Raw genomic sequence first — 12,898 nt, 5'->3', positions numbered from 1 at the left:
ACTTGCAGCTGCTTGAATAGATGCAAAGTCGTGTCTGGAGGAAGCAGCAAAGGCGGTTACTTCCCCACTCGTGATGGTTAAAGGCCTTGGTACAAAATGTTGCCTTCTATCTGTTCAAATATGAAGATTCTAACGAGTGAGGTATGTGTGCAACACAAATATAGAAAGAACTTTGAATTCGCAGAATTATTCATATCTTAAGACATCTGCATATCTGCAACTGTATACAAAATCCAACTTTTGCAATTCTGGTAAAGTTTGCTTTTGGAATGTCCACGAAAAATCGATGTTTACAACCCTTTTCCTAGCACACAAGGCCACAAACTGTCTTGTATGTGACGAGATTCATAAAACAAAGTACAATGTAATTCCTTCAATTTCGTTCCAATATCGGTTTGTAGAGTTTTAGTGTTTAAGTATTTCCATGAAATATTTTTTGCATGATACAAATTTGAAATTGTTCGAATCCAAATGCGTTCAGTACAGTTCTGTGTGGATCGCACTCCTTCAAGGTAAAGAGGTTATTACTGAAATAATACTGTGTAATTCTCTAGATAAAATGTTCTCTGAAGGTCAAATAATTAAGATCTGTTTACCACCTCTAATTCTGTCATTGCAGGGCGTCTCGCCGCGAGACACAGACTGCAAACAAGTCCGGTTTGCACCACCGCACCGCGGAACGCCATTGTCAGACTGGCTCCATGACTGAACACGTACGCAGCCTTATCGCTGTTTTCGACTTCAAGTTCCTACTGTACCTGTTTGCCATGATTAAGCAAACCGTAACCTCCATAAAAAAAACCCAATAAAATTTGTATCACGAAATGCTCACAATGAATGGCAAGAAAGTGGTAAATGGCAGTACAGCAACCTCGACCCCAGGGGCTGCATGCGTGTTCTTTACCTAACCATGGTCGTGTTGAAAATTCAAGATGAATATCTGTGAACATGAACGTATAAAGGGTGCGTTCGAGCGAGCTACGCTACTCGCGAGAGAATATACCCCTGAGCGTTCGAACGGCTGGAGTACGACCCGCGACTCAGCGAGAGTATACTCTCGCCAGAGGAGGAGTATAGTCCTGCACCAGTGGCGTAACTTGGATTTTACTGGTGGGGTGCACGAAGGGGCACCAGCATCTTTAATATGGGGGCACCAGCTTTCAGTGATATTTTTTTTTTTGGGGGGGGGGTAGGTTTTTGTTAGCCATTCCTCCATTTTTTTCAGTGGGGGGCACCGGGAATTTGTGGGGGGCACGTGCCCCATCCCCCCCATGGCTACGCCATTGCCCTGCACTCGAGTGTAATGCGCACGCATCCTACTGTGTTAACAGAAGTAACTGCGCGAACGCACCCAAAGTGAATCGCACGTGTATCTCAGCTACAAGCTCTCGTCCATGTAGTTCCCTGCAAGTCGCGCATGACGCATAAATCAACGTTGCGCCTGAACCCATTGACTACAGTCCTAATTTAAATCTCTCCAAAAGTGGGATATTTAAATCTCACAATTCCACGGGTTAAGATCACGCAAGGCATGGTGGAAAGGGAACGTGGTTGGTGTTACTGGCGATACAAGAAGCTGGTACCCAGAAACCAGGATATCTTGCAGTGGACTTCTATGTGTAATTTTCCCTGTTTGGAAGGTGCCATACTATTAAATGGTCGTTTCACTGCACGGACGGTAAAAAATGTTTATGGCTTTATAATTCTCTATTTTGCCCATCGAAGTCACCCATTTAGGCTTTTTACTGATATTGATGGTGATCTGGAATGTTTAACCATCAAGACACGGTGAAGCTCCGAAAACTTTGAGAAAAATCACACAGGTTATCCACACTTATGCCCATTGCCTTTTTGGAACAACCACAGCAAAAGTGATTTTTACTTCTAAAACCAGAACGGCATACCAAAGGTAAGTACACGTACACGCGTATTAAATAGATCACAATACTTGATATTAATATCAATAGCTTGCTATCTAGGCTACTCTTGTGCAAAACATGAATTCTTATAAGAATAGTGTTTTGTAAGTCCGGTTGACATGAGCATATAGCAATCGATGTTTCCTGAGCTATATGCCGGGAGTCTTCATGATAAGAGCCGAGGATTCCCCACACTTAACCTGCATACTGCACACAAAAATAAAGATTCAAATGCAAGATCAAGTGAAATTTAGGGCTCTTGCAAAGCCTATACAAAGGAGTCAGTTTTATTTCCGTTGTCCCATTAACCTCGCTAAGATCACAATGTAAAGACAATATAACTGTTCAGTGTTTAATATTCATAAGAACGCATTTACATGTATGAGTAAAATTCTCCCAACCGTTATTGAAGGAATGCCGACATTATTGTGCAGTCATGAAATTTATTGACTGATGTATAAGTCATACTCCTTCATCATGCACAAAGGCTTTCTTGTGGTCAATATTACAAACATGGTTAGCTACTACCCCCTCAAAAGCTCTTCAGGAAGTCATTTCCAAGACGTTTTCACGGCGTTCACGTGTTAAGGTATGGAATGTTTTCAATAACCAGTAACAAGAAAAGATCGAGCTAGGTTTGACACTGTGACCATACTGCAGAAAACAAACACATCGACTGTTTTCAGGGTAATTATCTTTCTTCTATAGCGCAGTGGGTCAACGAATGGCCTTGTCAATCCTGCAAATATGGCAGAAAGAAATTTTGTTTTTTACTGAGAGCATTTCTTGTCACTGTGATCAGAACCCCAGCGTTTCATGCTTTCAGTGTTGAATTTCTTCCAAAATATTAAGTATATTTGCTTTTGCAAATCGCTTGTGTTCACAGTATGACCTTTCTCAGAATGTATGGCAGACAGGGTGCCGACAACCACTAACAAATACAGGCACAGTGTTGAGAACCCATGTGGGACAACCTGTGGAGCACCTACCGGGTATCGGTAGGAAATATGGCGCAAGGTTGTGAATAAATGGATTTGGTAAAGTATGATACTCGAACTGAGTTCAATTCAGTTAACTCTTTGTCCTGAAAGATAACAAAAATCTTTTTGAAAACTGTATTGAAAAGTACTTTGCGGCATATTTAGTAGCAATTTACTGTCGAATTATGGTATTTTCTTCCCCTATGTAGGCCTCTAAAGTTCAGGGCCAGGTCCTACTGGTGGATAGCGACAAATAGCTCTTCATTGATTGGCTATAATAACAGTATCAGCAGCCACGGAACGTGTTCAACAGATTGCTGTAATGGCCTCAAGGATTTGTCAGATTCCCACATGTGATAATTCTTGATTTGTATAAACTACAACACTTCAGTGACCATTTTAAGATCATGCATCGAACAGTGATGCTGATCTTTGGCCCATGGTGCACTTAAGGGGAAAACTTGCTGAGTAATTTTTAAAGATTGTACAAAAAATGGTCTCTCTTTATATATACAATATACATTTCGAGCGTTTTTAATAAAAGACGGCCTGATAAGTAGGCCTTCTTGTTTAAAGGTCAGTTGCAGACTTTCATCCGGCAAAGTTGACAGCTTTGAATTTTGGCAACAACTGTAAACAGCCCACCATAAAGAGAAGAAAAAAATTTAGCAAGTTTTCGGAAACAGGACAAAAATAAGTCTGGTTCCCGGTCCTGTCAATTACCTTAATGTGTAGGCTATAAATTTTAGGTTCACAGCCACCAGTGACGAATACAGAACATGGCGTTATGTAAGATATAAGCCGTAATGTCATGGGATGTAGGGCACGAATGTCCGTTAATTTTCAAAGGAACCGTTGTCAAAAGGTATACAAAAATAGCCTCAGTATTCCCAAAGAAAGGAAGCAAATTCAAAGCAGTTGGTAAAATCGCACAGCATATCTGGAAATCAGTGAAGAAAAGTAACTTGTTCATTGCAGACATCTTCGGACATTAACGAGAGTATCCGAATATCACCAAGCATGTGTTCGGGAAACATCGCCGTGTTTCGGAAATTTTTGTAAGGGAGGAATTCCTCCCGTTTTTTAAACGTGGCCATGGTGACTATTGGAACTAAAAATATTTCCATTTTTATAGTCAGAATCATTTGGTCTTGGAACCAGACTACATCAAAAGGTTTTATCTTTGCACTATAAGGTAATACCTTTATGCACTAAAATGCACAAGTATGTGACGGCTGACCTGACGGTGACAAAATGTACATAGTGGTACAGCTCCGGAAAGAAAATTGGAACAATTTTGAAAAGTGAGTAAGAATACTAGTTTAATGGTACATGTTTATATGAAACCAATTTGAAGATGCTTTACATTAAAGTTAGACACACTAAAAAAAACTAATAAAAATAATAAATGCACATCTTTAATACCGCAACTGACGATCCACCGTGGCACCACTTTCAAAAGACCCAACAGAAACAAACTTGGAACTAACTTATTACCCTGCCAAAACAGGGTTGTTAAATTTAACACCCCCGGTGTTATCAAAGCACTACACCAACACTTTTCACTGGTGTTAAAAATGTTGGGGATATTTGGTGTTACTTGTAACACCCTCCAGTGCATTGTAAAACTTATAGGTGTGCAAAGTAACAGTGTTAAACAGTAACGGTGTTAAAGTAACATCCTATGGTGTGGTCATCTGTTAACAAAAAAAGTGTTGATTTTAACACCACAGGTTTTGCGGTGTAAATTAACAATGAACCCAAGAAAAACGTTTTTAAATCAAATGAAATGGAAAACCCAAAACGTTAAAACTAATTCCTTAATCTAAAAACCAACACAGCGTCAAGAAAAGGCACAAATATTATTACACGCAAACTTGATAGGCCAAATTCACTGCAAGTTTGGTCTTTCAATGCAGACTTGAACATCCAAATATGCTTGTACTGGATTGAAGCTCATATAGCATGCCCATGTCATCAAGCTCGGGTACACACAAAGGAGTTTCTGCTTGGTATAAATCGAGGGTTGGCCACTCCTATTCCACTACACGGACTCTAGAAAAAGAAGATAAATTTATACCTACTTAACAGACAGCACGTCGGTTAAGCAATAATGTAGTAATATTTCCTATCAGTGTCATCATGATGAATATGCTTGATATGTTTTAATAGTCGTTACGATTGGAAGGTTGGAGAATATGATGTCAGATATCGGTGTTACGTAGACGTTGATGAGGTGAGCTGAAACAGCGATTTCCAATCTGCACAAGCCGAAGCACATCAAGCCAGACGTCGGCCATACCTGGGTTCAATTGTGTTTTGCATCACGAGTTATTCTTTTTGCGTGGTTTGATAGCGTTAAGCCTGCAATACATGGAACGATAGGGCACACCTCCTTTATGAGATATATTTTCTGAATTTCGATTTTATGAGTTATGAAATGATTGTCTTAAAAAATAACTTGGAATAATACGTCTTAAAAGACTGGATAAAACAATGTCTTAATTGTAAATTGTTTTTTCAGTGGAATTTTTTTTTCAAAAATAGATCACATGATCGAAGTGGAGAATATCTCATACAAACGAACCTTGAAAAAATCTCGCGAAAGTGAAGTTGGCCTACTTGATAAAAACGAACTTTGGAACCACAAACATGGTGGTACCACAAGGATTCCGTAAGTTATAGCCCGTACACACGCCTTGTAATGCCCTGTACATAATTGCAAACCCTTTGGTAACCACTATGGTGATTTTTCACAACCCTTTGAAATCTGTTATAAATCGTAATAGAGCCATTGTGCTCGCTATTAAAGTCACGTGACCTACCAGCTGATTGTTAAAGGAAAATTGGGATAGACATTATGGAATGCAGAGGACCTCATAAGACTATAAGAACATCGACAATCGTGCTAAGTACCCCTTCAAAGACATAACGATGATCTGGACTCTTGTGCAGCTTTTTAAGAAAGGAAAATGGGAGAAAAAAAAGAATTCCATTGATTTTTGGGGGGGATAAGACATTGGTTATCAAATGTGGAATACCCCTGCAGATGGCCTCAAGGCATTAATATCCGTTGTTAATAAGATTTCCAGCGCTCGGGGGTATATCAAAACCAAACAGACTGTAATCAAGTTCGTAATACCTCAGCAGTTTCTCTACTTGTAAAGAATTGAGAGTGGTGAAAAGTCTACGCTGCGTGTCTCTTTCACTGCTATTTGTGGTGTGTTTCGGATCGTGTTCAGGCACGTACACGGTTTGGTTTCCCCCTACAAGAGCTGATAGGATCCACTGGATGTCTGTCTGTAAATGCTCGAAGTGTCCAATCCAGTCATAGTCGATGAGACACGGCTGGCACATTTCGTACATCGGATTCCAGTGTTCATTGAGGTGCATGTCTGATCTTACCCGCTGATCCGCAGACCTGTTTATAGCCAAAACGTATCTTGTAAACTGCGGCAAAGTAATTTTAATGTCGACTTCTTTCCGTTTGACTTTCCGTCTGCCTCTGCGGTTCACTTTTTTGTTACTCGTTGCCTTTTTCTTGCTCGTTACTTTCTTGGCCGACTTTGCGGAGTCATCCAGAGATCTGATTGCGTCGCGAGTTCTCCAGAGGTTGCCATCAATAGTCGTCTCAATTTTATTCAGGTACGCTGATAAAAATCTTTCCAGCGGGTTTCGGACAAACAAGAACTTTCTGTAAGTCGCCATAATTTCTTTGGCCTTTTCGATCGGGTACCGATTCAGCGAGTGAAATGTTTTGCCGGCAATACTATGAGCATTACCCGGTAGCATGTGACCAGTTACGTTTAAGAGCATCCACTTGATAGTGGAGCTGCCAACTTTAGGGATTGAGCAGTAAACCACCTTCAGCGGTTCAACGACTACGAGGTAATTCAGTTCCTTCACAAAATGGGTCCAGTTGTCCGCTGGATATCTGAGAGGTGGAATAATGCTGTCAGCTTTAGAATTGAAGGCAGCGCAATTGTCCAGTAGCAGCTGTTTTCGAGACATTTGTTGCCTTAGCCAAACAGTATGTTGGGAAACAGTTGCCCCCTGAAATGAAACAAAAAACAAACCAATCCATACAAAATAAGGTTGTGAAACCATGAAGTTGGCCCCTTGTGGTTCTGGACTAGTACATGTGCATAAGAGTGCCTAATTTACACGGGGAATATGTAAAACTAAAAGAAATACTTGAAGACAGTTTACCACAGGAAAGAGATTGCTTTCGAATTTAAAACTGCTTGTTTAAAACGACGAGTACTGAATATGCAATTAAAACTCTGAACAAGGACGTTTTGTTTGCCCCTTGTTTGATGCATGGTTCATCCGTATGGGCGTTCCCCAAAGTCACAGGACAAGTATCTCACGGTTTCGCGTGGAAGAGACGCAGCAAAAATTGACCCAACACGGGTGAGCCAGTGAAACAAATCCTTTGGTAATAAAGGGTAAATAGCCCTCACTTATGTCAGATAGTGAGCCTTTGACTTCATTGTCATCTTCAGGGAATGCAGACAATGGAACACTCTTAGTGAACGCATCCGGCTTTGAGTCGCCACTACCACTAGCTTGTAGATGTTTCAAGTATGCAAAACATTTAGATTTCACATGGCCTGATTTCTTACAAAATGAACAAATCACGGTTGACTTATTAGAAGTTTCCTTTTTTGCACTAGTCCCTGAATTTGTACCGTCGGGTTTATCAGTATCTACTGACTTAAAAGAACGCGGAGGACTATTTCGAGCCCGACGTTTACAAGGGTTGTAACTACCCTTCGCAAAATTTTGTTTATGTGTCAATACATAGTCATCAGCTAACCTAGCTGCTCGGTGTAATTCTTTAACCTGTTTTTCCTCTATATGCATCTTTACATCATCTGGAACACAGCCTTTAAAGTCCTCCAAAAGCATGACCTGCCGCAACTTAGCAAAATCACTGCGTACACTACAAGAAATGCACCATCTATCAAAAAGAATCTCTTTCTCACTTGAGAATTCAACATAACTCTGCCTATCCTGCTTCTTTGCATTCCTAAATTTTTGCCGATACGCCTCAGGCACTTGCTCATAAGCTTTTAGAATTGCTGACTTAACCATTGCATAGTCTTTACTTTGTTCGACTGGAAGAGCTGAATACACCTCTTGTGCCTTGCCAGTTAAGACACTCTGCAGCATTAGAGTACGCATATCTGATGGCCACTGGAGCCTATCTGCTACCTTTTCAAACTGACCGAAATATTTATCAATTTCCTTATCCTGAAAGGGTGGAACTAAACGGATGTTCTTACTTGGATCAAACGCTGTAGTATGTGAAGTAGGCATAGACTGCTTCAACTTCGCTAATCCTAATTCCACCTCTGCCTTTTTCCTTTGCTCAATTTGAATTTGAAGCTCAAGTTCTTTTAACCTAATGGCAGCGTCCTCTGAGTAATGACTAGGCTCTACAGTTTGAGTTTCTAATATGCCTTCGTCGGCAAAGAACTCTACAAGAACAGCCTTCAAGTCTGCTTTTTTCATACTAGCAAGCACAGAAACATTGTAATGTTTAGCTACGTCAAACAATTCAGTGCGCTTCAATGTATTCAATTTAATCTCCGAAGGAGAGGCTTCAAAGCTGGCTACGAACTTGCTAATATCGAATTTACTTGCCATGATTTCGTTTCAAAGTTAGAACTACGCAATCACTAAATAACATGAAACACAAATCGTAACTCTAAACACTCTCAATTGTTGCTACAGTGTCTAATGGCTTCATTTCCCGGACAAGCCCCCAATTCTGTTACGTGCGGAGAATGCACGGCAGAAGAAAAATCAAAAGACGGGAATCAGGACACTAAAACATACGAGCAAAGGACAATAAAGGAACTAATTTGGAATAACATTTAATTATTAACTTAAATCAGCAAAGCAGTAAATTAAAACAAAGTAAATCTAGTGGTTTGCTGCAACTTAAACTTCTCATGCAAAGGCATCGTGAATTTGAACAGTCAAAAGCATAAAAGGAAATTATTTACATTAGCACAGCTAAGCAGAATTAATTACACTGAAAATTAGCAAGCCGGCAAAACAAGTTAATATGCGAAGAGGCAAATTATATTCGGCCGAGTATGATTACCTTAAGGAGCCAACAAGAGAACAGAAGAAAATTAGGCCCCCGCCCAGTCAGTGCCATGGCTAAAAGGGCGCGGTCGTCGGGCCAAGCACCTCCGCACTCCGCGCCATAACAGCCCAGTTCAGACAGGCAGGTCAGTGTCGATCCCCGAGATTCAGCTTCCACATGGAGCCACGACACTCCAGGGTCCACGGTCCCTCAGCGGTGTCAGCCTTGGCCACGGTGCGGCAGTAATCGGGGCGTAGACGACAAGGAGGTGCTGACCCAACGCCGGCTATTTCGAAACGCACATGCTAAAAGCATATAGGCACTGACTGAGAGCGAAATCAATGACTACGGAGTCTTTTATAGGTTTTTGGAACGTGCCTAAATTCCACACGTACCTTTTCAGGGAGACACAAAAGGATTCGGATCAACTGGGATCGTAACATAGTAAACAGCCAAGATTGACTTTGTTACTCGACAGGCAGATCTCGTCTGTGGCAGGCTTTACAGGGCGATTTGAAGGGTAAATGCCTTTCACAAAGTTTGGTGGAGAAAATGCGTCATATTTACAGATGCACACGGCACTGTGGGTTTCTTAAGTTTCTTCAAGCCTACGTGTATATTCAAAGCCAACTTGTAATTTCACGTGCAAGAGATGAACTACCCAGTAAGTGCTTGATGAAAACTGTGCCATGCATCCTGAAAAAGTTCTTGGCACCCTAACAAGGTACCGGTAAGGGTATTAGGGACGAGAAGTCCTCATGTTCGTTTGATGCATTTTATTCGTTGCATAGTGAATGTGATGGAACATAATTAAATTGCACTCACGGTCTAAAAGGAACCAGGAAACAGAAATATTTCTATAAATTTTTACTAAAAACCCTTGAAATTGCATCTTTGGTTTTCAATTAACCTTATTTGAAATTTTTGTTTTGCAAATTTAACCCATATTTTGATTTTTTTGGTTTTTATGCTAATGCTATTTGCATATTCATGAGCAGAACTTTAATGTCATCTAACGCACTGAATATCAATCTTGCACTGATTTGTACGCAAAAAATTTCTAGAATTTTTAACCACTGCTATGGCAGATTTCAGTTTCTTGGGCAATTTATTGCTGTGTAAATATACGGCAACAATCCAGTAAAAATCCTTTTCACAGAAATGTTCCCAGATAGCAAATTTGGGGTTAAAAATTTCAACATGAAAACATGCAACCTGAACCATGTCTTCCTGGGTTTACATCAAAGGAAAAGCGCCCTCACTTGTCCAGAAATGCTTGGTCAATTTTTAATATTGGAAAAAGTGCACCTTTCAGTTCACATAACTCAAAAAAGATATCAAACAGTCTTCATACGTGGACGAAGAGTACAGAGACACACAAAAAATGATTCCAAAAAAAATTAATTTCCTGGATCCTTTAAGTATTGAAAAAGGTTTAAAATAAGGTTAACTGAGACACAAAGGTGCAATTTTGAAGGTGTCCATTAAACCATTAATTACAGCTACCCTTTAAGGTTTAAATATAAGTTTCGAACACGTGCTATACACACATGAAGGAAATCAATTAAAGGTCTGTTTTTTATTAAAAGTAAAAATTAGCACAGAAACATAGTTTGTGATTCAGAAGTTACGTACCTTTATAACTGACTGTTTTATCGCAAATAATACAAACCACCAATGTGCTGGTCTATGGAGCAGATAGAATGATCCCCCTGTGTCAGGTATGTTATCGATCTGTGTTATGTATCTATGGTTGCAATGAACACTGTAGTTTCCAGTTTGTAATCCACAGTAATTTTCATTCCGAAGTGTGGAAGTCGTGTTGGTTTAATGAATATAAGGGTTAGCCTCGTTTATGCGTACGATCTGGCTGCGCATGTTGTTCCCATCATGCCTTGCGCAAACGTAATCCATGCGTTTTTTAAATTCGGTATTTCCAGCCGTATGTATTTTGATCAATTAAATTAGGACTAGTCGATGGGTTCAATATTAAACAAATTATGCCATGTGTATGATGTATACACCCTTAATTAGTTGCCCTTTTCCGACATCGCCGCTGAAAGCAAGAGAATGACTGCTCAGTGTCACACCTGGCCGTATTCAAAGCTGGCCAAATTGAAAGCAAAGTTAACTTTATTAACTGTACTTCATTTTGGAAACCTATAAGCATCAAATCTAAGACAATGAAATAATTAAAGTTCATTACAGACCCATTTTATTTACGAGGCTGAATAGTTTAAAACTTGTGATTTATTTCATCTTAATATTAAAAATGAAAGTGCGGCATGGAATCCAAAATGGAACCACACCATTTGACAGATTACACTGAATGAGATAGATTCACGGAACATGACCAAAAATGGCTTCCTCGTGAAAAAGGTCTATAGCAAGCCCTCAGTTGTGACCTACTGGGGGTGGGCGAAACACTATCCCCTCTACCCCTTTTTGATCGGGGAGGCGGACAAAGCGGCGTTAACTTACCCCCTCCTTTTGGGATGGTGAGAAACTTACTTTTCCAATAGTTAAAATTTACAAAATAGTAATGTAAAGCTAAAAAGTGCGCCGAGTGCCAAGTATACATCAGATGTGTTTCAAGATGTATTTTGCGTTAGGGAGGTGTGAGTTTATAGCGGGTTTTTGCCCCTACCCAAGGTATGTATTAACATCTCCCCGATGCAAAATACATCTTGAAATCGTTCGCAGTACCTGCTGCTACACCTGACTCGGACCAGCCAATCGCCCACTGCAAGCTCGGTGGTCGAGTGGTTAAGACGTCTGCACTAGTAGGCAGGAGGTCGTGGGTTCGAGTCCCACCCGAGTTTTCGCAAGCTCTCGGACAAGCACTGAGTATACAGTGTTTATTAATACATACGTTGGGTAAGGGCAAAACCCATTATAAATTAACATCAGATGTGGATGGCAGCTTTTTAAGAGCTACTGATACACATAAGGGGACCTTTTGTGCTATCTCTCTGTAACTAAGCGGTTACCAGAAAGATGGCTACAATCCATATTTTAAAAACTCTACGGCACGACCTCTAGGCCTATTGTTGTTTTGATCAGCACCCCCAAGTGGTTTGCTTCCTGGCATCACAACTGAGAAATACAATACTGTTAACTCGGCCGTATTTTCATCCAAATATCACACAATTACTACTTCCTGTTCAAAGCTCCAACCTTCAACTGGTCCAAAACATCTCAAATAGCAATGAATATGAGTACATAATACAAATCGTGATGTGCCCCTTGCGAGTTGTTTGGAGGTTTTGTACAATCACGGAGCTAATAGCTCCACGGCACCATTTCCATTAGGCCAGGCCGGGGGCATACAATACTTGTGTACGGCGGGTATCGGTTTAAGGTTTCAAAATAGAATCCGTTATCTGAACTGTTTCTGAACGATATCTACGTGGGTGATCTGCGGTAGCTAAATAAGCATAGTTCAGGGATGCCCTTGATCCCCTTCATATACAAATGTTCACTTCGGAAGCCGCGCCCGTGAAACCCCTTCGGAAACACTAACCGAGCTGTGTGTATATATCACATCGTTTGAGGTCTAACCTGTTATTTGACAAAAAAAGAAGAAAGCTTGATCAACTTACTTTAACTTGGTCGCCATGAAAAGCCCTTCTCCATCTCCCAGTTATTTTTATCTGTCCAGAGTTTACTGCTCAAAAAGAATGTTAGGTTATTTGGAGAGAAAGAGTATAAAAGAACTCATACCAGCAATATTGGTGTGGGGAATGACCGTTCAAGAAATGTGACTACTATCCTTCGTGACATCAGAAACACGTCACATGAAAGCCATGTCCCCCCCACACCCTCGGAGGGGGACAAAATTGTTTCTGGGACTAAGAAAAATTGGAGATTTTTATGTGACCTTTATGACCTTTGCAATG

The 12,898-nt window shown here is 40.4% G+C and overlaps 1 protein-coding gene across 1 annotated transcript; it reads right to left on the bottom strand.

Annotated features, from left to right (window-relative positions):
* Nucleotides 1-2,163: 2,163 nt before the first annotated feature.
* LOC110981835 (carbohydrate sulfotransferase 11-like) lies at nt 2,164-9,684 on the bottom strand. The gene is made up of 2 exons (XM_087139614.1): nt 9,015-9,684; nt 2,164-6,952 (listed from the first exon to the last, which is right to left on the bottom strand). Exons 1-2 carry the CDS (start codon nt 9,069-9,071, stop codon nt 5,963-5,965), a joined length of 1,047 nt encoding a protein of 348 aa, XP_086995740.1. The 5' UTR covers nt 9,072-9,684; the 3' UTR covers nt 2,164-5,962.
* Between the last annotated feature and the right edge of the window lie 3,214 nt (nt 9,685-12,898).

Source organism: Acanthaster planci, linkage group LG01 (assembly GCF_054643075.1).
Source record: "Acanthaster planci isolate LZ-2023a linkage group LG01, COTS_SCS, whole genome shotgun sequence".
Classification (NCBI taxonomy): Eukaryota; Metazoa; Echinodermata; class Asteroidea; order Valvatida; family Acanthasteridae; genus Acanthaster; species Acanthaster planci.
The sequence above is the reverse complement of the archived record's forward strand: the minus strand, read 5'-3'. Positions and strand labels throughout refer to the sequence as shown.

Coding starts and splice junctions, on each gene's coding strand:
- LOC110981835 (XM_087139614.1), bottom strand. CDS start 9,071: ATGGCACTGACTGGGCGGGGGCCTAATTTTCTTCTGTTCTCTTGTTGG. Junction 6,953..9,014: donor TCTCTTGTTGGCTCCTTAAG/GTAATCATACTC, acceptor GTTTCATTTCAG/GGGGCAACTGTTTCCCAACA.